A 25,822-nucleotide genomic window follows, 5' to 3' on the forward strand; every position below is an offset into this window, starting at 1 on the left:
AATACGAAATGCCCTATCCTAAATACAAAATGCCCAATCCTAAATACCAAATGCTCAATCCTAAATACGAAATGCTCTATCCTAAATACCAAATGCCCAATCCTAAATACCAAATTCATTTTTGACTTAGACTTTTAGTTTTCGACTTAGACTTTTAGTTTCAAACTTAGACTTTTGGTTTTCGTTTAAGACTTTTAGTTTTAGACTTTTAGTTTTCCATCTGACCCAATAATCCCTCCATAGTTCTCGACAATGTAGCCTACCTTTGTAAAAGTGGGGATTTAGCACTTACTAGCACGAAGAACAAATATAGACACAGACACGTGTCTGTACAGATCTCTGTGCATAGAGATCGATTTAAGATTCAAACTCTTCGATACAAAAACATACCGTGTGAGTTCCTGTGTTTAATGTTGATCACATTAATACGAATATCCACACGATTTCAAATGTGACATTGATTTTATACAACAGTTCAACAAACGATAGGTAGCGTATTAATATTAAGTGATGTTCATTTTAAACACAGTATTGTCAGTATTTTTTGCAACAAAACTATAGCTCCAACGAAAGCCACAGCAGAACTGCAGCACACAGCAGTGTTTGTGAACAAATCGTGAGAGTCAATGATTCATTCATAATAACAGCCACTTGCTTCGTTACTGAATGAATGACTCGATGACTCCCTCATAAAGACCGTGACTTGCCGCCACCTACTGGCGGATTTAATTTAATATTTAAAAGCATCACTTCGTTTTTAAATATTTTTTATTTAAAGCATTATTTATTTTACAAAGGTAAAAAATGCACTGGAAACATCGATTTAAGGGGGCAAATATTGTCCCTTAATGAAAAAGGTGTGACTGCAGAAGGATGTTAAAAGCCTCAGGGGGTACAGCACTTGAAAAAGTTTGAGAACCACTGGGTTAAGGAATAGAACAAAATAAACATCAACATTAATGAAGAGATCATTAATGTTTGGGAATGGCACCATAGACATAATAAATACATAGACGCCCTATTGGCTTTATGCACAGCTTTACTACTTCCTGAACTTCAGCCACCCCTTTGTTTCCTGTCTGTCATTATTGGACAAACTGATTAATACAGGTGTGCCTGGCCTCAGCAGCAATAATCAGGCACACCTGGATTAATCAGTTTGTCCAATAATGACAGACAGGAAACAAAGGGCTGGCTGAAGTTCAGGAAGTAGTAAAGCTGTGCATAAAGCCTATTGGCCGCTGGAGCGTAGGCCTACGTCAACGGCTCCGCCATATTGGGGATGGCAACTTTCCCATACCTCTCATACCGGGAATTGAGAAAAATGCCTGTTTTGTGCGCTGCTTGGGGCTGTACAAATCGCCACACAATTGAAAACAGCTTTCGAGGAATTACCTTTCACAAGCAAGACTGAACGTTTGTTTTTGGTTGTATTTGGTCATGATTTAATTAGTAAAACGTTCAGAGGATAAATTTAAAAATACTACTGTTATTGTGTCACGGAATGTAGTTTTAATAGTTTTTCAGTCGACAATGTAGTTGTTTAAAGCTCAAATATGTGGTTTGTTTATAAAGATAGCGCCTATTTAAAAAATTTCAGAGTTGTAAAATGCGATCACCGGGCGCTCAGCGCTCGTCTACCCCGCCTGGAATTATGGAAGCATATGGGTAGCAATATTCAATTTGAAATGTAATATGCAAAATGACAATGCAATATGTAAAATGGCATTGCATTCTGTATTTAAATTTACATTTTACGTTACCATTCTAGCAACGTTTGGTGCAAAATGAAAATGAAATTACATAATTTACATTTGCCATTTCATACACTAGTTTTAATATGCATATTGAAACGCTTTATAAGTTGCAAAATTAAAATGAAAATGCATTACAGAAATGATTAGATATGTGTAGCATGTTCAAGCAAAAACTGTGGTAAAGTGATCATTCAAATCATAATGTTATTTTTCTTAATTGCATTTACACTCAGTCAAGACACTTGCGATTGCATTTTCATGAATGGTCCCGCAATGAATGTAGCAAAATTCAATGTGCACATTGAAAATGCATTCCGAGCCGATCACGCCCCCTCCTGCCCTGTCAATCACTGCATCAAGGCGGGGCTTAAGTTGTGTTGTTTCTCTCTATGGCACTCCGAGAAGCTGCACAAGCAATAGAGTGACAAAGTGCAAATACTGCCCTTTCAGAAAGACCATCATCCAGCTTAAGCATGACGCCTCCGAATCGAAGTGGTGGGACACGGGGTAAGTTGGCAGAAAGAGAAGAGACAAGGGGTCGGTAGTGTGACCGCAGCCGCAGGTAAAGCCGGGTGTCACCCCGTTTTTTTTTTTTTGGCCAACTTTTCGTACATACGCTCTATGGTCACGTAAGAGTGTGATCGTCAAATACACTCCACAGTCCAGAGACCCCGAGTGAAAGATGGCAACCCTAGGTCTAACCGTTTGTCGACCGTCGACCGACCCCCTTGTCTCTTCTCTTTCTGCCAACTTACCCCGTGTCCCACCACTTCGATCCGGAGGCGTCATGCTTAAGCTGGACGATGGCCTTTCTGAAGGGGCAGCATTTGCACTTTGTCGCTCTATTGCTTGTGCAGCTTCTCGGAGAAGCTGTGGAACTGACTTGTCCATGTTGCCTCACTTGAACCTTCTTGACCCTCTGCGTAATACCCCCGACCAGTTCCATAGAGAGAAACAACACAACTTAAGCCCCGCCTTGATGCAGTGATTGACAGGGCAGGAGGGGGCGTGATCGGCTCGGAATGCATTTTCAATGTGCACATTGAATTTTGCTACATTCATTGCGGGACATTTCATGAAAATGCAATCGCAAGTGTTTTGACTGTGAGTGTAAATGCAATTAAGAAAAATAACATGATTTGAATGATCATTTTGCCACAGTTTATGCTTGAACATGCTACACATATCTAATCGTTTCTGTAATGCATTTTCATTTCGCAACTTATAAAGCGTTTCAATAATGCATATTAAAACTAGTGTATGAAATGGCAAATGTAAATTATGTAATTTCATTTTTATCAAACATTGCTAGAATGGTAATGTAAAATGTAAATTTAAATACAGAATGCAATGCCATTTTACATATTGGATTGTCAATCATTTTGCATATTACATTTCAAATTGAATATTGCTACCCATATGCTTCCATATGGAACAGCCGTACCTCGGCCAGTGCTTCTGAAGTTTGCCGCTGGCTCGGATGTCTCTAGTCTAGTGGTTAAACATGAGATATAATTCGTCTTGTGTATATCTAACGGGCGATCTTTGGTCTCAATCTATAAATGGTTCCCTGGTAAATCGTTTTGGCTGAGGGCAAAGTGAAGTTTCATAACTTTATATTTAGGCTATTTGAACGTTGTATCCTGCTGTATGTTTGACTGAAGCTACTTCTGTTATAATGGCTATTACTGATCAATAAAACTGAAATTTAAAGGTGCTCTATGTAACTTTTAGCGGCCTCTAGTGGTGATGTTTTAGATTGCAACCAAATTTTACAAGAGCGCTCGTGCTCGAACTCATAGACAATACCGTCTATTACGCAAATATCTCGGCGAATACTAGACGGATTCGGCGAGCACCAAGCTCGTTGGGACCATCTAGTCGAGCTGAAAAGAACCATATAAGGTCCATAGTTTTTGGTGGTGTTTTCGTGGAGATATTAGCAGAAAACCATCGGGCGTGCTGCAAAATTGCGGACGCCGGTGACGTCACGATCTCAGAAGAAAATCGCTCGTATCTCTGGAACGCAAAGACCCAGAGAGCTCAAATTCGGGGGAGGAGGTCCCAGGGGAACCCTTGCCCGAACGCTAGAGTGGCGGGCCTCGGGGATGCCCCCTACCGGATCGCCGTTCGCTGGGACCCCCGATTTCGAACGGCTATAACTCGGGGAGCGGGCGAGTTGGACCTCGGGGGTGGGCTCGTTCGAAAGCCCCCGTCCAGCACTACGAACGATTAGAGTCTTGGGAATATTGATCAAAGATTGACTGAGATATAAGCCGAAAAATGCGCGCCTTTAACCGGACGTAACTTCCTGACCGTCTACAATAGACTGTATATAAGGAGAGAGGCTCGGGAGCGCGCATGCACGTCACATCCGTTGGATTTCGCGGTAAATCCGACCCGGAGACTTTACATAGAAATAGGAATACTGGCCTTCAGAGGTAATAGCAACACTCGACAAGTGGATCATTTTAATGTGTGATTACAACCCCTTCACACACAGGCAATAAAAAAAGGATTCATTTTAGTAGAAAAGTTACATAGAGCACCTTTAACAAAAAGAGTTAAATATTAAATATAAGTCACTATTTAACTTATTTTTTATTGTGTATATTCTGTAATTGAGATTTATTATTCTATTGCTATAATTATAGTATTATTAATAAACTATATTATCAATATTTTTATGATTGTATTATTGTACTTATGATATTATATAATTATACTATTCATTACTATTTTATTTGCTGTATACTATTTGTTTATTTTATTGACTAAACTATTTACTATTACTTCCCACTTTATGTTATATTTACTATTTGCATTGCACTGTAGTTGTACCATAGCATAAGTATTATCATAAAGGATCCATCAGTTATCTTTGTTATTGCTAAAATCTGGTCAATCACAGAAAATGCTTTTTCCACAATAAGAAAACTTAAATTATATCTCAGTATGGGGGTCTTCACCATTCTTATCCAAGAATAAAAAAAGCCAGATCCATGAGCCTGAGCTTTGACCATTCTTTATGAAAAAAAATATTTTACAAGTCTAACTATCGAGATTTGAAATAACTAGAGATGGAACTTTTTGTACACCACAAACCACTGAAATCGTTTGATAAATGTAAAAACAGTTTTTGTTTTTATCCAGAAAAAACGCAGCTCACCCGTTTACTTGCATTTGATTACAGTGCAGTCTTGCCCTCCGCAAAATGGCGGACCCGTTGACGTATCGCAGCAACGTTCCAAAGTAGCCAATAGGGCGTCTATGTATTTATTGTCTATGAATGGCACTGGCAGGTTTTTCCACACTGTCTGCCAACCAGAGTCCGTCTAGAGGACAGAGAGGCAGTGAGCTGCGGTTGAGCACTAACCACCTCCCTGTGCTCCTTCAGATCAGGACAAGCAGCCTAGCAAAAACATTTAAGGATGAAGCATGCTAAAGCTGCCACATTAGCATTCCAATTTAAACACCCTTAAAGTGTCGCATCAAGAGCCAAAACACGTAGAAATACTGACTGAAAATCTTGGCCTCGTATCTGAGGACCTTACTGCTCATATTTATGGCAGTATTTCTTAGATGGGGGTTTGCAAGGTAATGTATTTAACTAATCATGTTCTTTGAGCACAAGCAACTGTAAACAAAGTAGGCCTATGTGCAAGTGTAAAAGTGTTAATGTTTATGCATTCTGTATTAATAAGAACAATAGGAAGCCACTGCATGTGTTGATTAAATTGTTTGCGTGAAAATAAAAAACGATGATATCAAAAGAAAGTGAGAGAGAAACAACAGATTGGGAAGTGTGTAAATATTTCTGAGCTTCTGTAGATTTAATAAAAAAATAATACATAATATTTACCGTAACAATTATTTTATTAGTTTGAGTTGTGTGAATTTTTTTGTCAAGGATATAATTATTGTGTTTGAATATTATATGAATACCACATGTAAAGGTTATTGAATCCAACATTAAGCAGTTTTACATTTACAGGCATTCCCTACCTAAATACTTCCCATTTGCCCTATTGCCAGCATGCACTAGATATGAATCAGCAATATAGTAGCATTGTTTGACCATTTTCACATAAATTTCTTACAGATAGCCTACCCTAATAAAATCATTACTCCGGTAAAAGTATTAAGTAGCCTACTCCTTTTCGATTTAACTTGAGTACAAAAGTACTTGATTTTTAATGTAGCCTACTTAAAGCTGCAGTCCGTAGTTTTTCCTCTTTGTCGCCATCTCTGTTCTAAATCTGCAATTGCAGTTATTCGCGGAATCCTCGGCATGGCACAGCGCGGATGAATCCAATGTTTTGAGGAGAGTGTGCGGCTGTCAGTCACCGCGCCGGTGTGGATTCTGTCATTCGGAATCACAGATTATACTTTTTGGACACTAAAAAATACGGCTTCCAGATGTAAACACACATCAAATAGACGTCTCCGTGATGTAGGCTACTAGTTGAATAACAGACCAGCCGGCCTGATTTGTAACTCAGCTGCCGATTTTGCATGTCCACACCTTGCTGATCGCTGTATAATACGAATCACTCAGGGGGGGTGGTTAGGGTTTTCTCACAGGGGTGAACCATAGACTGTAAAAAAAGGGGTGAACAAACCGGTTGATTGAAAAGAATGAGCTCGTTTACAAATCAGACACTGTTATCGTGTGTCAGAGCGAGTGACAATTTCTTCAGTTCAAAATAACAAGGAACGACGTTTTTATTAAATGTAGTGGAGTAAAAAAAAAACCCGACATCATGCTTTGGAATGTATAGTGAGGTAAAAGTTTCCCAAAATAAAAATACTTCGATAAACTACAGATACTTGAAAAATTTAGGCTACTTAGTACAGTAACGAAGTAAAAAGATTTTGTAACTGTCCACCACTGAGAATAATAATTACTCTGTCAGATACTCGACTGAGGCTTTAGCTTGTTTTTAGTTACTTTGACAGAGGCCTTGCCTCTTTTGTCATCACTTCATTCAGAGAAACACTGCCTGAGTTTACTTGGCTAATGTTTGGTGAAAAATTGTCCCCATTAGCTAAATTGGACATAACCTCCCTTTGGGGACATCATTCTAAATTAATATAAAATAATCTGAATTAGCGTGATATTTATTTAAAAAAAAGAAAAAAGAAAAGCCTGTGGTATGTCTACTATTGTGCCAGAAACAAACATGAAGATTTCTTCATTAACCATATTCAGCATTATACAATTAACAATCATGTCTTCAGTTTAGTTAAAGGGCATTACTAACAATTATAAGAATACTACAATCTTTTTTTCTGGTGCTTCTCATTCAATTTCTGAATAAGAAAAAAAGCAACTACTCTGAAACTGTAACGTCACCAGCTGGAGTGCCCTTGAGAGCCACCAGGGGCACTCCACATCAGACTATTGTCATTCCCTCACAAACTACACTGTTTCCTATAACTCACTGCCCGGACTCATCATCCATTATCACATTCACCTGTCTCTCATTATTTTGTTTAGCTCACCCCATATAAGCCTGGTTTTCTCATTCATTATCTGCGAAGTCTTGATAGTGTTACACTGCAATTCCGAGCATTCTCCCTAGTTTCATGTCTCTTGGTTTTTGGATTTCTTGCCTGTTCCGTGGATTACTCTTTTGCCCGTGTTCCCTGCCTTGTTGTGTTTGTTTGTTTGTTTGTATGGACTGCGTTTGACCCTGCCTGTACTTTGGATTACGTCTTTGGATTACCCTGTTCAATAAATACTGCATTTGGATCCACAACCTCTGTGTCTCAGTTCGTGACAGAAACACTGAAAGAGATGGAGAGATAAAGAAAGACATTAAATTGAAAGTGTGGAATTGATGAATGGGCTAGATTATGCTGGCAGCATATTTTTATTCCACTGAGATTCAGATGAGCTGACTGCACATTTAATAACAATAATGAAACACATCTATGCAAATGTGAGTGTGTGCATCCATGCTTGAATATTATACTGTCTCTTTCTATTAGTTTTTACACCTCAGCAACACTGGCAAAACGTTTTCACTGTCTTCAAGAAAAGTTAATTTCCTGCCTCACACACTGTTAATAGAAAAATCCCAGCTGTCTAAATTTACAAAGCAGGACAGGGAAGTTCCAGTTTGGAAAACAAAATATTTCACTACCAAAACGAATAAAAAAACAACAAGATAAATGCAATAAATAGCTGTAGTTTTAGAGGATACAAGGAATTGTTTTATTCACAGTAACCAAATTGGTGGCAGAAAGGAGTGAAAGTCTAAAACAGGTCTTCTAGTGATTCTATATCAACTGCAGTTATGATGACGTCAACATTGTCCTACATGTTGAATAACAACAGAAGTCCAATGGTATATTTTCAGTATCATAATTATAGTCTTTTAGACATTTTCTAAAGTGTAAGCTCCAATCAAAGCATTTGTTTTGAGTACTGGTAAAAAAAAATAAAAGGAAAAAGATTGCAGGATTAAAAACACCACAATATGACAGTTTATAGCACTGAAAAATTCCATATTTCAACAGAGTTCATACATTTACAGCTTTTGTTAGTTTTCTGGTACCCAGAGAATTGTCCTTTTCACTTAAACACTGCAACAGCACAGTTAACTATTTCACTTGTCTTTGTTCATTTTGGTATCATTATAGCTTTCAATTTTATCATCTATCAAAATGTGGTCTGCCTGAATCCAAAAAGGAGATCAAGTGGTGATTGAACGCACATTTGAAGTAATGAAAATACAATATTCTCAAAACCACAGAGATCTGGAAGGAGAGGAGGCTAAAAGCAAAACAATATCTGAAATGACACCCTGAGTCCATATTAGATTTGATAAACCTTCCCGGATTAATGTTATATTGTGGTCATCGTAAATATTTAATTTTAATAAAGATATGATTTTCTTAGCTTTCCCTTTATTTTCTGAAAGACATTGTTTGTCATTTTCAGTGAAACAAAAAACATGATGTTAAAAAAACAAACATAAATTGCCTTTCAAATCACAGAAATACTTTTTTTTTTTTTGTAGCTGAACATGAACATTTGGCTTCGCCATGGTTATGTATCTGTTGCTGTTGAACCTACATAGGCATCTATCAGCAAATGTTAAAGCAGGCACTGACATAAAGTGTTGGCTCTTGTAAAATAAGATGGAAATGTAATTTCAGCGCCTCATAGAGACTTAACAGCATGTGGAATGAGTTATGTCAGATTCTTTTAAGAAACTTTTTATGACTGATATAGTTCAACTGCTCATTCTGCTTAATTGTAACTTGTTTGTGTTTGCACTTTTCCTCCCATGAGTTTGTGTAAAAAAACAAACCTCTGAACCCTAAGCAAGTACAGCCATGTTGTCGGGCAGGCTCAAATGAAGTGGAAAGCACTTTAAATCTATAGGGACATGACGGCCAGTGTTTGCGTGTCTGTTTTCTTCAAGCTTCAGAACTGTTTGGGCACTTGTAGAGTGGGTTGGAGAAAGAGAGCTTGCTTTCCTTTGAGCTGGAGACCTGAATAGCACACACAAGCAAAGACAGGCCCAGATGTACAAATGAAAAGCACTGATTATACTTATAGTACATTTACACAGAGCCAGCAATTGCATCCCATCATTATGATGAGACATTATGATATACATTTCCTCAGCTGCCTTCTCTTCTCTGGTACCTTATTTTTATGTATTACTCAAGCAGAAGATTAAAGGTATTACTCGTATTATTAAAGGTCCTTGTCCTCCGATCCCAATTCATATCACGGCATATCAAAACTATAACTGCTGCCAGTAAAATTGAGTGCAGAGCCATTAAATAGTGCACAAACTGCATTGTACATCATCGGTATGTCTTTTAAAAGTTAAAGTGTTTTTTAATGGTCAGTCACTATGTCAATTATGACAACTGGAGTTTCATACCTTTGGATCATCTTTCCATGGGTAAACGCTGATGTTTAGTTGAGGATGTACAGGCCACCTTGGTCTAATGTCAAGGGAGGGCAGCTGGAACAAGAATTAGCCATTTAACTTAAAGGGGTCATATGATGCGATTTCTTGTTTTTCTTTTTCTTTAGTGTGTTATGTAGCTGTTTGTGCATGTATAAGATCTGCAGAGTTACAAAGCTCAAAGTCTCAAACCTAAAGAGATTTTCTTTGTAAAAGTTAAGGCTCAGCCACGCCTTCCTAAAACGCTTCATTCAAACCCCCATGGTTTTATGTTTACATAGTGTTCTGAGTGAGCAAAATGTGGAGAAATCTCAGTTAGCCATTAAAATATGCCAGGCTTCACTGAAAACTGCCCCTCACTGCTCAGGAGAGTGAAAATGACTGCATGTCGCATGCAGAATACAGCGAGTTTAGCACTGAGTGTTAAATGAACATGCTCACACCAACACACACACACAAACTTAGGCTTACGGGTCAATATTTCCCATCAACAGTGTGACAGAAATCTCTCTCACACCTGCAGAGTGGTTCAAATTACTGAATAACACTGTTCGCTCCAAAGTGGAAAACAGGCAGTAAGTGGAGAAAAAAAAAGAAAATGGAAAAAGAGTGTCTAGGGAATGTAAGGAGATAAATCCAACATATAAAACAAGGCAGTGAAAATGAAGATCTCTATTAATAAACAAACACACAATTGCATAATATAAGCTGTCAGAGAAATCAACTCATTTGATCATGAGATTTAAATATTAAGGTATATGACTGACCTTTTTCAGCAAGTCAAAGGTTGAGCTATCCAACTCTTCATTAGCAATAAGACCGGAGTCTCTTTTCAGTCAAGAAAAAAGCAGTCAATACCAACACATATATACAGACACTTTCTATGTAGAGTTCATCTTAATGTGAATGGACTTACTTGTGTGAATGTCTCTTTTGAAATAACCAGAACAAAATGACTCCAGTTGCAATGACTACCAGGATCACAGTTACACTTAGTCCAACACTGACAGCTGCAGAGTTCAAAATGACACATATTATTCTATATATATATATATATATTGTTGATTATCTGCATGGGAAAAAGCATACTCACCCATCAAATTACCTAGTTTACTATCCGGTATCACAGATGTTGTGGGAGTAAATGATTTTTCTTGGCAACGATTCCCAGTCCACTGTGATGGACAACTAGAGAAAGACAGAAAAACATCATTATTGCACAAACACGCACACACAGACTTTGAATGGCAGAGATGATTCAAAAGGGAATGCTGGCTCATCAACTTTCCAAAAGAAAGATAAATAAATAATTGCATGAACATTTTCTTGGAGACATCCACATGAGCTTAATATCAGCAAGCCTTCCCTTGGTTCCTGAAATGAGAAAAAGGCTCTTGGCTCCTTTCTTTTACTTTCTCCCTGTGTTTTCTTTTCCTTTTCTTGCCTGTGGGGAAGATCTTTCCACATAAGGAATAGTCCTTAAGCTATTCTGAAACAACCTCATGCACACAGATACACTAGTGTCTGTGAACAAGCAACTTAAGTAATTCTCGTAATTTATTAGCGATGACATACACCATTTCAAAGAGAAAGACAAGGAGAGAGAAAACATTTGAGGCTTAGGGGGGTTGATTCAAACGAAGAAAGATTGTGTTTCTTGGCACAAGGAGAACAGTAATTACAGAAAGCATGCTTTGTCAGTCCACTGAAAAGTACATGTTTAAACTCAGGAGCCAGGGTGCTGATACTCTTTGTATAACTCGCTCACATTTCAATGTGATATTCGGCTTGCACAGTAGAACAGCATGAATAATTCAATGAAAGATCTCCAACAGGGTCTTGTCATCTACCTGACCATGACCGACAGGTGAAGGTGGGGATTTTTTTCCCCAGGTAAAACTGAAAGGAGATTTTAGGTCTTTTTAAACCATAATTACAAAGACGTTTAGCAAACACTTTCTGTAGTCCAACAAAAATCACAATATATTTGGCCTCCATAACAAACCTACAGTATACGTTTCATGAATTTGTATTACTAGCAATTACCAATACATTTCAATATAATGTTAATAGGCATGAGTACAAAAGGAGTGATTACTAAGATAAAACAATGTACAATGTACTTATTGTGTTGTATTGCAAAACACGTTAGCTGCTATTGAGGTGGGATGCATGTAAGGTTAGGGACAGGTTTGGTGGCATAGTTGGGTTTAAGGGTGGGTTAAAGTGTAAAGGAAAGCATCAACAGTGTAATTAATTAAATTAAATTAAACATAGTGTACATGCATGTTTATACATTGTACTTCTAAGAGAATTGTATCAAATTATTAATTTAAATGTCAGTACTGTAGTTAAAGACACTTAATATAAAGTGGTACCAAATACACAATTCCTTTTGAAAAATTTAGTATTTCATTATTATTAATCTTTTGGGATCCACTTCTGTTGCATATATTTATTTATGTGTGTGCATTAGGGATGTGCATCTCCATAGCTGAGGCTGATGCGATACGCATCTCCATAGCTGAGGCTGATGCGATACGCATCTCGATGCATAGCCAACGATACGATACATTAAAGATACACATAAGCAGCTACCGATGCGATGCAATACGATTCACTACTATTACGATGCGGTGCGATCCGATTTCGATTCGATTCAACGCGATGCGATTCAATGTAATATGATGCAATGGAGAAAAATATAATGCAATTCAATATGGTATAGATAGTTAACTTTTATTTCTTTTATTCAGACATACAGCAAATCATAAAGTAGCTTAAGTGCCATCTGACTTTTAATGCATGGTTCTTTCATCTTTTTTCACAAAACCAAAAGATTAAATAAAAGCAGGTGCTGTTTTAACAAACAATTACAAAAATAAAAAAAAACTTTCACAAACAGGTCTTTCATAACTGTATTCAAATGTAAAAAAAAATAAAAAATGAAAAACTATTATTGGCAGTCACAGGCTGCTGTAAACCAGATTAACTCAAATGTCCTCCTTTAAGGTTTAAAGACTCTCAGGACACACCTCGCACTCCGTAGTGTTGTGATACGTCATATTCATGTAGCAGCTGCAGCAGTCGTGATGGTCGTGATGAGAGAACGCGCTTGAACAACAGTTCAGAAAGGAGAAATCAATCTAGTCGACCTGGATGCGCGAATGAGGCAAAATCGTGTCCATCGCACCGCGCTAAACGCGTCTCGTGCCGCAGGACCTCCAGACCCGCGTCAACGCGTCTTTAGATTGACTTAACATGGAAATCACTCGCTACAGACACTCAATTTGCGTTCGGTGTGAACGCAGCAGTTACATCCGATGCACACTTATTTAAATCAATGCATCGCATCGTTAGCTTTTATGCCGATGCACCGATGCGAATCGGTGAATCTTACCATCCCTAGTGTGCATTATTGTGCTTGAGGAACGTCTCAGGTCACGACTGTAACCCTGGTACCCTGAAGAGGGAACAAGACGCTGCGTCGAGACCTGTGGGAATGCCTCTGCGTGATTGCATCGTGAAGCATGTGTGAAATCAGTCCAATGGCGTGACAGAACGTCATAGGCGGGTGACGTCATTAACCAGGAAGCTACAAAGCATACCTGGAACAAACAGCGCTAACTTCTGAAAGGGCTGAAGCAAGTCGATCACAGGCATGCAGGGAGTATGGCAGGGCGACGTCTCGTTCCATCTTCAGCATCACAGATGTCTTGAAGGGAAACTCCCAACCATACTCTTAGTGGAGTGGGCCCGAACAGCCATAGGTGAAGGCTGACCAGCCGACTCGTAAGCAAGTGAGATAGCCTAGACTACCTAGTTACTCATCTTCTGCTTAGATGCTGGGCACCCTTTCCTGGGTGACCCAAAACAGACAAATAACTGTTCTGACTTTTGCCACAGGACAGAAGGCTCTGCATCCAATGCCCTTACTGGGCACAGCAGATTAAGTTTCTCTTGGTCTGATGTTTAAAAGGGTGGAGGACAGAAGGCCTGCAGCACAATAGGCCCTGCGATATTAGTGGGGAGCATAGGCATATTACCCAGCCTCGGGTGAAGAAAGGCTTTCACCATTCCCGGTGCAAATTCTAGGCACGAAGGAGCTACCGACAGGGCCTGTATGTCTCCAATTCTTTTAAGAGACGAAATAGCAAGGAGGAAAACAGTCTTAAGGGTGAGGAAATTTTCTGGAACCTCCAGGAACCCTTTGGCCTTCCATTACAATGGTCAAATCCCAGGCCGGCTGGGAGGAAGTGTTTGAGTGCAAGAAACACAGACCTGCCACAGACCTTGAGCCGAGCGACCACTCATGATCGCCCCCCAGCCCATGAGGGATATATCCATTGTTAGCGTTACCCGACGACAAGAAGCCCCCAACACAGGGCCTTGGGAAAGAAACCAAGGTTTTTTCCACATAACCAAGGCACGTAGACATAGCCGCATGACCTTGATCATGCAAAGCGGATTTCCCCTCAGGGAGAACCCCTTTGGTTTTGAGCCACCACTGCAGGGGCCTCATGTACAGCAAGCCAAAAGGTATCACGTTGGACGCAGCTGCCATGAGACCCAACAGTCCTTGAAACTGTTTGAAGCTGAGAGAATCGAAGCGATTGGAGTGGGAGAGAGACGTGCCTGCATCGTTGTCGAATCCCAAACCACGCCTAGAAAAGTGGTTCTCTGAGCTGGAAGAAGCACACTTTTCTTGACGTTGAGCCTTAACCCCACCTTCCAATGTTGAACTTCCATGTGATCTGATTGAGCTAGAATCAACCAATCGTCGATGTAATTCAACACGCGAATGCTCTGGTGTCGCAGAGGAGCCAGAGCTGTATCCACGCATTTCGTGAATGTGCGGGGTGATAAAGCTAGGCCAAAAAGGAAGAACTCGATATTGATACGCGTCGCCCCCGAAAGCGAACCTCAGGAACTTCCTGTGTTGTGGAAGGATGGAGACGTGGAAGTATGGGTCCTTGAGATCTATTGTGACAAACCAGTCCTCGGTCCCGATTTGTGACACGATTTGCTTTAAAGTGAGCATCTTGAATTTGAGCTTCTTTACAGAACGATTTAGATGGCACTGATCTAAGATTGCACGCAGCCTCCCATCCTTTTTTGGAACTATAAAGTACTGGCTGTAAAACCCGGATTCTCTGCTGGGAAGAGGAACATGCTCTATGGTCCCTGTGTCCAGCAGAGCCTTTACTTCTTGCTCCATGACCAGAGCCAGCTCGGCGTCTACCACTGTGGGTAGAACCCTTTTGAACCTGGGCGGGTGAGACCAGAACTGAATTCTGTAACCCTTTTCTACCGTCAGCAGGGCCCATTGAGATATATTCGGCAGTAGTTTCCATGCTGCCAGAAATTCTACTAAAGGAACCAGTCTCTCAAGACTGGCCTCTGGTGTTACTTGAACAGCCCTGAAGCAACGAACCTGCAGGGAACAGCCAAACTAACTTCTCTGCGAACCTCCTCAGAGGATCACTGGAGACCGCTGCACCCCAAAGCACATAAGGTGGCGGGGTTGGCAGACCAGCCCCCTGAGGGCACAGAGGGGAAATGGGCACCATATAATGAGGTGTTGACCACTACACATGGGGGGACTAACCTTAGGAGACTTCTCCGCTGAAGTCTTCTTAGAGATAATAACAGTCCTCAGATCCGCTTTATTCTTTCGAGCGACGCCCGACCCCCGGTGTTTTTGCGGGGGGCAACACTCTGCTTTTGCTGCGCTCGATGAGAGCAGCTTGTAGACGCCCAGCAGCCTCAGAGATGCGAGGGCGGAGAGAAATAAACTTCTGGAACGCCGCCGCCTGTTTCTTTGACTCCTGAAACCTCTTGATGACTGAGGTGACAGCATCGACAAAGAGGCCAGGAGGGGAAAGCGGGGCATTCTGAAGAAAACTTTTATATTTTTCTTTTATTCCAGACAGATTTAATCACGTTTCTTTCCATGGCCACCAGGGCTGCCATAGTGCGGCTGACTAAATTGGCCGTCTCCTTGGTGGCCCAGAGAGATAAATCTGTAGTCCGACGCAGTTCTCTAATGGCGTCAGCGCTTACTTCCTCGCCCTCATCAATTTCTCTTAGCAGGGTGGCCTGGTATGTCTGCAGTATTGACATCGTGTGGCCTAATACGCCTTACCTACCAGCGCTGAAGTAGCTCTTAATGGCTTGGTGAATAGTGTCTGGGATTTAAGGGACGATGTTGACTCAGGGGAGAGATAGCTCGCAAGGTTCAGCCCTGGGCATCGCCCCATAGCCATAGTGTTTCAGCCCCATGATGTTTGAATAATTGGAGGTCTGGGGGCTGAAAACACGATAAGATACAGATTTCTTCCACCTGTCTTCGACACCTCGGTGTGGTGGTCGGAAAAAGAACAATGGGGAACGCATGCTGAAGCGCCCTCCTCAAAGAGTGCCCGGCGGGAGTGGAGCGTTCTCAAAGATTGCCGCTCACAATGCTTACAATCAGACCCTTAAGGGCTGATTGGGCATGCTCCGCTCCCATACAAACAACAGACAGCTCGTGTGTATCCCCACCCATGATAAAACAAGCGCAGGGAGAGGCACACGGCTTGAACTGTTGTTTGATTGCCATTTATATATATATATATATATATATATATATATGTCACGTTTACAAAGGTGAAATAACTCCCGAGTAATAGAGAGAAATGCTGTTTCTGTTCCAAAAAATTCACATAGAGCACTTCCATGTATGCTTTATAGTTTCCTGGTTGATGACGTCACCTGCCTATGATGTTCCGTTACGCCATTGGACTGATTTCACACATGCTTCATGACGCAATCACGCAGAGGCGTTCCCACAGCGTCTCGACGCAGCGTCTCATTCCCTTGAAAGGGAACTCACATGCACACTGGTCCATTCTCCTTTACTGCACATCTCCCTCCATTGAGACAGTACCCAAAGGGACACTCTGAAAAATAAAACACATCCACATTTAATGTTGACTTATAGATAGGATTTTATTGTTCAGTATGATGATTATTTTATCATAAGGACCTCATTTCACACTAGTAATTAATGCAGATCTGGGGTGATTACATTGTGGTTTAAGTTATGGGCTGGCAGCGTAAGGGTGCAGGTTCCAACACAGTTGGGGGCAACCCTTAACAAGAGAGTTACAGAGAGTCTCCATTAATGATGTGTCCTTGACCGAGGCACTTCACCCCCACGGTGCTCCTGGGCCACAGCTCCTTTAATCAGATGATTGCAGGGATAGTCCCCAGAAGAAAGTGCCCACTTAATGAGAAGTAATATATTATGTAACTCCTAAAAAGTCACTTTAATGTAATGGGCTTTATGTTATAAAGCCATAAATTTTACCCTTCATTTAAGGGAATTAAGTCAGAGAAGCACCTACTGATATTTTTCTTTCCATCTTTTTATACATTGTCTGATGAACAATGCTTTGTGACTTAATACCACAATCACCCAGATGATTATGAAAACACTATAATAATGAAATCCCAGAAATATACTTCCTAAAAAACAAAATCACATACATGATTGACCGTTCAAAAAGTTTGGGGTCAGTAAGACTTTTGATTTGGAAAAAAAAAGTATACTTTTTTTCAGCAAGGATACAGTCAATTAATCAAAAGGGACAGTGAAGATGTTACAAGAGATTTCCATTTCAAATAAATGGTGTTCTTTCTACACTTTATGCAAATTTCTATTTCCAACAGATCACCAGAATAACTAATGATAACTTATAATGCCTTAAATTAGAAATCGCAAAACTGTTTTTTGAGTGCAAAAAAATTAATATAATAAGAAACATTAACTGATTTAAAAAAATTACATGAATAATATAACCCCTTTAAATACAAAAGTTAGATGAATGAATGTGTTTGTGTTACCATAGCAGCTGGACTCATCAGAGTGAAAAGGATGGCAGTCAACAATATTGTTGCATCGACTCTGATACGCAACACACTCTGCAGTCGCCTCACACACTAGTTCTCCTTCTTCACATATCTTAACCGCTACAGAGACACAGAGAGATAATTTCATCTGTTTGTATTACAGCTATGATGTACTACAATGTATTTTGAACAGATTTGTGCTTGGGTCTTACGGCATCCATATTCATCTTCTCCATTTGGGCAATCTAAAACAGAATCGCAGTGCAGTAGTGCAGGAATACAGCTGTTGTTCATGCAGCGGTATTCTCCTGTCTCACACCCTGTTTGAGGTGGCGTAGTGCCAGGAGCAACGCTCACACACATCTCCTCATCCGAGTGGTCAAGACAGTCCACCTCACCATCACAGTGCCAACTCAGTGGTATACACTCGAACAGATACAAACACTGGAAGAGCTCCATGTGGCATGTGTTTGGGATAGGGGTCACTGGACCTGAACATACACAGAAACAAAATGGTAAACCCAGTTTTCAATTTGGGAAGAGCTGAGAATAAAAAGCAATCAGCAGTTCTGTACCTCCAACAAGACATTCCCTAGTGAAAGAGAAGTCATCCACAGCAATGTCAGTCCACTGGTCAGCTCCCACTTCTGCCTGAATACTTACTCTGAAGGGTGATGCATTTGATAAGATCACATTAGCATACTGCCAGCTGTCTCCATGGTTTCCACAGGTTGCCCACATTAGTAAGGGTGTTCCACTGTGGCCCACGGTATACACCTGCAATAAAGTACACAGAATTCATAACACAGCCTTCAAAGCTCAGTGTTTTTTCAATATAAATTCATTGAACTCCTGCACAGTGCTCCTAAACCTTTGCAAGTGAAATACTGCCATATAATGCAAAAAGAAGAGGTGAATATACATATATATACACATATACGATTTTATACTCAGCAAGGATACATTAAATTCTTTCTTCTGAACTGTTCTTTTGAACTTTCCATTAATTTAGGAAATTCAGCTTTGCCATTACAGCAATAAATTACATTTTAAATATATTCAAATAGAAAACAGTTTTTTTTTCTATTTTACAATATTACAGTTTTTACTGTATTCTTGATCAAATAAATGCCGCATAAGAGAACTCTTTCAAAAACTTATTTTGTTAAAGCACATTATTCTCTCACCTTCAGCGTACCCATGTGATGTGAGCCGTACATGTGGAACCAAAAGCGCAGATGACATATACCAACACTGGCAGGAAACTCCAGCTGGGTTATTAAGCTGGCAATGTCTCCTTCTGTCTGGGCACTGGAGTTCACAAACAGGTACCCCCCTCCTCCATCTGAAAGAGTAAACCAATGTTGTCTTCACAGCATTAAATATTTACTTTATCAAGGATGCATGCTAGAATAGCTTTAATATGTTTATTAATCGAAGCAAAACACAGCGGCATATGTTACGTTTTTATACTTAAATGTTACATAAATCAATTTATAATAAATGTTCTATATGTGAACAATTACCATGAGGTATTTAACTTATGGAACTCTTTTTTTGGTAGCAACGTAGTTATTTATTAAAAAACTGGAGGTTTATTGAGACACATTTGTTTGTCTTTGCTTGTGCTGTTAGCTTGTTATCACATACAAAAATGATGACATTCCTTTGATTATAGGCACTATTACACTTCTAAATACAGTTCTCATTACTGAGTCTCACATAATAACTCTTCTGCACATTAAAGTCGTAATGAAACGCAAGTAGTGACAGATGATTTGTTCTGGTGGGGATTATTTAGTTCTATCCATTGGTTGTGGATTGGATTTTGAAATTTAGGAGGCAGATCTGGATGTGAGCTTGCAGTCATTTGTAAGAAAAGACCGGGTTTAGCGGATTAATTGATTGGAGAAGTCCAGCACACGTCACCAGAAAGAAATCTATCTTTTTACCAGAAGATCAAGTTCTGAGATAGATTAAAAATGATTGACTTTAAGACTTTTACACCACTACACCTCTACACATATTAGAAACAATTTCTTATCTTGTCAAAAAGGAGATTATATTATTATAGTATTATGATTGAGAGAAAGTAACAGCAAACATTAGATTTCACTGCACGACTCCACCATTTTACTCAGAGAAACACTCTGTACAGCAATTTCCTTGACTCTTTGTCTGGAATGAAAAATCATTAGTAGGTTCAGTAAATCGATCACCTTTTAGAGGGCAGACTCATTTTCACAATTAAAATAATGTACACTTAACACTTTCACTGAGAGACACTGATCTTTCAGCAGAACAGGGCATTAGTATATGAGGGGCAGAAATCCAGAGCTTAATTACACACACTGATAAAGTAGCTGGAAAATGGCTTTTGGTGATGGATTTTTCTGAGCTCCAACCCTTTGGTTTTTAAATCATGCAACCATTCAGATGATTCAGACAGCTGGCTTCAATTTTGTTTCATGGGAAATTCTAGGTTTTTTTTCTGATCATTTAAAGCAAAATAAAGCTTTTATGGTGTTACTCATGGGTGATATGTATTGAATAGTTTATATTACCCAGCTGATTTAAGAGCACTGTAAAGTTTAGGTTATACTAACTGGGGCTGTGGTCAGCTGATGGTCCTGTCCCATTATGCATTCTGCCATAGCCTATATCCCAGTCAAAGTCATTGTGAGGATCCTGAGACAGCTGACAGGTCTCCTGCCAATGGCCACCAGGCATGTCAAAATTACAAGCTCCTGGAGCAATCACTAACAGAACAAATGAAGAGTTGAGATGTTAGCTCCATACAAGAGACAATGTTAATAAATAGACAAGATTTTTAAGGTACTGTACTACTTAATGTACTTACTGCAGTCTAACTCATCGGACTCATCCGAACAGTCAGCTTTACCATCACACTCCAAATGATACTCAATACAGTTTCCATTATTACACACAAAATCTGTGACAGTGGGGCATGACCCAGGATGGACAGCCCCTGAAACGCAAGGAAATTCTTTCAGTCTCACTGATCCAAAACAGTGCAATTTTAAAAAAGAAATAAAAGGTCATCTAATAACAAAAATGAAAACATAAGACTTCTAACAATGAAAATATGTGAAATCCAAATGATGCGCAAGTATGACCGTATTCAACAAGTTCAAAATAGCAATAAAACATCATCCATCAAGAGCTTTTTCAGCAAGAATATCCTCAAATTATTTAAACATAAAATGACAGTAATGGAAGATTATTCAGGATAAAATTTGTCCCGTTTAATTCTCAAAAAACTTAATTCCATGGGGTGAAAAGCCATCTAGGAATTCCTTTCAAAGTACATTCTCACAAAGAAATTACTTATTCAAAATTGATTTTATTGCTCTGCTCCTCTTCACGCTTTGATAGAGCTAATCTATTTACACTGTTATTGTTTTAGCCTGTTACATTACAGACAGCTGTGAGTAAGTGTAGTTTAGTTGAATTAATGTACATAAAAAAAAAGAAGAAATTGGTGGAATTTAGTGAAGGCCCAGAGGAACCACGAATACAAAAGGGTCATGTTTCTTAGAAAAACAGCAAACCTCATGTTTACACATAAGTAGATGATAAAAGTCATGAAAAGTCATTTCTAATAAAAAACATTGTATTTGTTTAAAAAAACAATTAATTATGCTTCAGTCCACTACCGTTCAACTAAATTTAGAAAGAAGCCTGGACACAGATTGATTGGGTTTTATATCTCTGCTTTACACACTTCTTCACTAAAAGATCCACAAGCTCAAGTGTAATTACTGTGATTCAGAAGTGTCACTATGCAGATTAAATCTGACAATTTCGATGTCAAGCCTGAAAACCGAAAAGGGAACTTATTCTGACTTTCATGTTGTTCCCTGATGGCTTGTCAGAATTAGCTAATTTACATTTACATTTATTCATTTAGCAGACGCTTTTATCCAAAGCGACTTACAAATGAGAACAATAGAAGCAGTTAAACTAACAGTAGGACAACAATATGTAAGTGCTATAACCCCTCTCAGTTTAATTTTAGTGCAGTTTTTTTTTTTTTTTTTTTTTTTATAGAATAGAAGAGAAGAGAAAGTGTTAATTCTACTGAATCAAGTGCTGCCGAAAAAGATACGTCTTCAGCAGTTTCTTAAAAGTGGCTACTGACTCAGAAGCTCTGGTTGAGTTAGGCAGATCATTCCACCAACAGGGAACAGCCATGGTAAAGGTCAGAGAAAGAGATTTTGTGCCTCTTTGAGATGGTACCACAAGACGACATTCGCTAGCAGAGCGCAGGTTTCTGGATGGCACATAAGTCTGAAGTAATGAGTTTAGGTAAGAGGGAGCAGTGCCAGTGGTCAAATAAATTCTTATCAAATTAAATGGTGGTACTGCTTTCCATCAGGCAGTGCTAAGGACAACCTTTAGAGCCCTGTGCTGGTCACACGTTTATGCATGAACGTGAAGCAAAAGTGAGTGACTCATGGGAAATAAATGTGAAGATGAGAACTGGGGGGGGGGGGTGGAACTTACATGGTGCACAGTCAATGAATTGCAGGTCGTCCAGAGCCGCTCCACCACTCACATCTTGTGTTCGTACAACTTCAAATATGAGAATAAAGTTCCTCAGGTTCCTCAGAGACACTTCCGCTCTTCTCCATTCCCTGTGCATCTGCCGCTCTGTCCACACCTCCTTCAGCTCATTTTCTGTCTGTCCATCACAATGAAGGCAACATGCTTACAACATTTGCTGATTCAATTACATATACTGTAAAAACCCAGACGTTTTACTAAATGCGTTGAAAAAAAAAATCATATTATGAAAAAAGTAAAAAAGCTATTAAAAAAAGAAAAAAAATGCATTCTTATCTAGACAAGTTTTTTAAAGTTACCATGAAACCAAGATTTACAATACTTATTTTAATTATTTTATTATTAATTTAATATTTTTTATGGAATGTGTCAGTGTTTATCAAAGATTTATCCATGCAAATCGTTTTTTTTTATAAATGATCCCCCGTAATCTTAAATTTTTAAAATCTTTATTCTGACATGGATGAGCTTCTTACAGCAACTGATATCTATTGCACATAATCATAACCCCCTTGAGGTATGTTTCATAGCAAAAATGTGAAGTGCTAAATGGTTTATCTCAGCTAGGAATCACACATAACACAGCACTGAAAAGTCTTGCAAGAACACGTTTCGTAAATTTCAGCTTATGTCAAATAGAGCTACTGTATTAAGACCTCCACACACATTCCCTGATTTAAGTGTTATATTCCAGTTGCACTGTATGTTTGCTCCACCTGGCAAGATCTCAAGTGTGCTGTTTATTAATTTTTGGAGCTGTAAAAAGTCAGTGTGCGGACATTACTCTTCTTACCTCTAAGACAGACAAGTACCTTAATAAAGAGACGGATGATTCCTGTGGCTTTTTCAGAAATATAGTACCAGAAGGCAAGTTTACATGTGGCACTAGACTCCTTCCACACAGAACTTCTCATGTGAGCTTTATCACCCTTCAATCCCACAGGGGTGGCTGCCAGATATACAAAGTGGCCTGTGTTGAGAGAGAGACTGACGTTAATAATGTTGTGCTGCTCTACCTACAATATGTGAAAATTAGCACACTATCCTTGACATAGTATTTTTAATGTAACCTATATAATTTTAGATGCACTAAACCTAATCTGGCATACAACCGAATGGAAGTCTAGGAATTCTGAAAATGACAAACAGATGAACTCAAACAGGGATAAGGCTATGGAGAACTATGGAGTCCCATAGTTCTGTTGATGCTAGAAAACCTTGCTTATGGAAGGACATACAAGGAATGGAAATCTTACAACTACTTGAATAATAAAGATATCTTGCTGAGATGGAGTGAAGCAGGGCGCCAAATCAATAAAGGAGGCTTTATTACAGAGACAGGGGCTCTGAAATCTTAAACCATGTCTAAGATTGGCAAGTCTTTACAGCTTACAAGAGAAATTAGAACATTTATTTTCATTCCACCAGACTGGGTGTATCATTATTTAAAAAAAGTTTTAAATGCAAGTTCGGGAGGAGCCGAATCATTTGGTCCTGTCAGTCATCAACACAAGCGTAGCATTCTTCAAGTCGCCTCAGTGACAATTCTTCCAGCATCCCTCTACCTTCCCACCACTTCCTTTTTCTACTCTTCCTTATTTTATCCAATAACCTACTGTTATCAGGGGTAAGCTTGGAACTTGAGCCAAGCCGATGAAAGCAAGCGAAATTCATTTACCATTATTCATTAAGGCTGTACGGGCAGGGCAGGTGAACTCATGCATCAAAAGAACAAAAGCAAATTCTCTCGCTAAATGACTGGAAGTTCAAGTATCACCCCCATCTCAGAAACCTAACCTTTACAAAGTACTGATGTCTCCCAGGGAGCTTACAACAAATGGGTAGAAGCAAATAAATACATCTTAACCCTTAAAGGAGAAATCCGGCGCAAAATGAACCTTTGGTCTAATAAAACATTGGTACCTAGTCAACTGTTCTCTGAGATTTGTTTTCATGATAATCGAATGTAAAGAGTTTTATCTCTAAAAACTGTTTAGCGTATAACGCTAGTAATGGGGGCATATAATAAGTAAAAAGAAATCGCTAGTTTATACCACTAACAAGGCTCAAAATAGCCCCACACGAACACAGTAACATAATGAGGGTCTCTACATGCAAAACGAAGCATTGAGAACTTTGTAAGTGTACAGACCGTTTAATAAGAAGATATTTTATAAAGGCAGTCCACTTCGTGTATACAGACAGGAGCCATCTTTGGAAAACAGTCTCGACTAATCAAACCACGAACGACGTGCTAAGTGAGCTGAACTGTATGAAGTTCGGTGAACTTCTGAACTGTATGAATGGCGTTCGTGGTTTGATTAGTGGTTTTAAAATATCAAAATAGTGTAATTACACAGGACTGATTTTTTTTTTTGCTTTCTATCTTTAGTCTTATTGAACAGGTAGATGAGCTGTAGACACATTATTTACAGCATGTTTCTAATGTGGGTGTGAAGGTCTTCGGGTGGCAGTTTGGTTAGGCCTCCATGTGAGATCCATGCATTTTGCTTAAACATATGCAGCAGCATTCAGTAAAGTCTTACCACTTTCATTCTTAAATGTATGATCATGAGGAGGTCTGATCATATGAACGGAGCCAACTCCAAGAGCCCAACTAAAGGTGTCCGCCAGGCTATTTTTCCAACCACAACGCCCATGTTCAAATAAGCAGGATGTCCCACAATCCAACTCATCAGATCCATCTCCACAGTCATCAGTAAAGTCACATTTCTGCTCTCGCTTGTAACAATTGGCATTGGTACACTGTAAAGAACCAGGTGGACAAGATCCTGTGAAGACACACACACAGATACATATTCTAATGAATAAAAACAAAAGATGTTTATTTTATTCTGCTCATCACAAAATGTTCATGTTTCCAGTACTGAATGCTTCTCTTACAATATACACTATCGTTCAAAAGTTTGGAGTCAGAATTTTTTTTATGTTTTTGAAAGAAGTCTCTTATGCTCACCAAGGCTGCATTTATTTGATCAAAAATACAATAAAAAGTGTAATGTTGTGAAATAGTACCTGGGAGTAATCGGGGAGTAGTATCTGTCTCAAATCTGCTACCAAGAATACAACCTGATGAGAAGATGATGTCATCCAGGCAGATGTGAACTCGAGTATTGAGTCCCACCTTGCCATCAAACATAATGCGGAAGTTGTCAGAAGATGAGAGAGACACTTCCTGTCTGCTCCAGTAGTTGCCTTGATTGCCAGTGAGGCTGAGTAAGAGTGAGCGACTGGAGTTTGTAGACATGTACACGTTTAGAGTGCCAATGTTGTCACCAGACATGTGGACGTAAAAGACCATCTTGGAAAGAAAGGAAGAATTGTAACATCAGCTAAAATATCACACTAGCAATAGTGCTGTTGTTCCAAATCACAGCGGAGCTGATGTTCTGACCAACAATACGATTGCTAGTGGAATATACTTTATACAACAATCAACAAAGAAGTGGTTAATACTAACTAACTTACATTTTAAATCAGGGGTGCAAAACTCAGGGCCACAGCCCTGCAAAGTTTAGCTTCAACCCTAATTAAATTAATCTGATCCAGCTAATCAAGTCCTTAATGCGTTTTTTGAACCATGCCAGATGAAAGACAGCCAATGGTGGCAATTTCTGTGGTCATGAATTC

The 25,822-nt window shown here is 39.3% G+C and overlaps 1 protein-coding gene across 2 annotated transcripts in view; it reads right to left on the bottom strand.

Moving 5' to 3' along the window:
* Positions 1–8,485: 8,485 nt before the first annotated feature.
* malrd1 (MAM and LDL receptor class A domain containing 1) overlaps positions 8,486–25,822 on the bottom strand; it is a 72,605-nt gene continuing 55,268 nt past the window's right edge. Inside the window, exons 18-33 of one of the 2 annotated variants that reach the window (XM_056248435.1) lie at positions 25,208–25,493; positions 24,718–24,963; positions 22,984–23,141; positions 22,112–22,289; positions 20,445–20,573; positions 20,191–20,343; positions 18,772–18,929; positions 18,160–18,361; positions 17,797–18,075; positions 17,579–17,704; positions 16,566–16,632; positions 10,797–10,879; positions 10,608–10,701; positions 10,459–10,519; positions 9,665–9,748; positions 8,486–9,263 (exon numbers count right to left, since the gene is read on the bottom strand). In XM_056248435.1, the coding sequence (XP_056104410.1) occupies positions 9,189–9,263; positions 9,665–9,748; positions 10,459–10,519; positions 10,608–10,701; positions 10,797–10,879; positions 16,566–16,632; positions 17,579–17,704; positions 17,797–18,075; positions 18,160–18,361; positions 18,772–18,929; positions 20,191–20,343; positions 20,445–20,573; positions 22,112–22,289; positions 22,984–23,141; positions 24,718–24,963; positions 25,208–25,493 (2,379 nt within the window). In that variant the 3' untranslated portion in view covers positions 8,486–9,188. Of the gene's footprint in view, positions 9,264–9,664; positions 9,749–10,458; positions 10,520–10,607; positions 10,702–10,784; positions 10,880–16,565; positions 16,633–17,578; positions 17,705–17,796; positions 18,076–18,159; positions 18,362–18,771; positions 18,930–20,190; positions 20,344–20,444; positions 20,574–22,111; positions 22,290–22,983; positions 23,142–24,717; positions 24,964–25,207; positions 25,494–25,822 lie in introns of both variants that reach the window. The other variant, XM_056248434.1, reaches the window with a different exon arrangement.

Source organism: Rhinichthys klamathensis, unplaced genomic scaffold (assembly GCF_029890125.1).
Source record: "Rhinichthys klamathensis goyatoka isolate OS25496 unplaced genomic scaffold, OSU_Roscu_1.1 h1tg000055l_1, whole genome shotgun sequence".
NCBI lineage: Eukaryota > Metazoa > Chordata > Actinopteri > Cypriniformes > Leuciscidae > Rhinichthys > Rhinichthys klamathensis.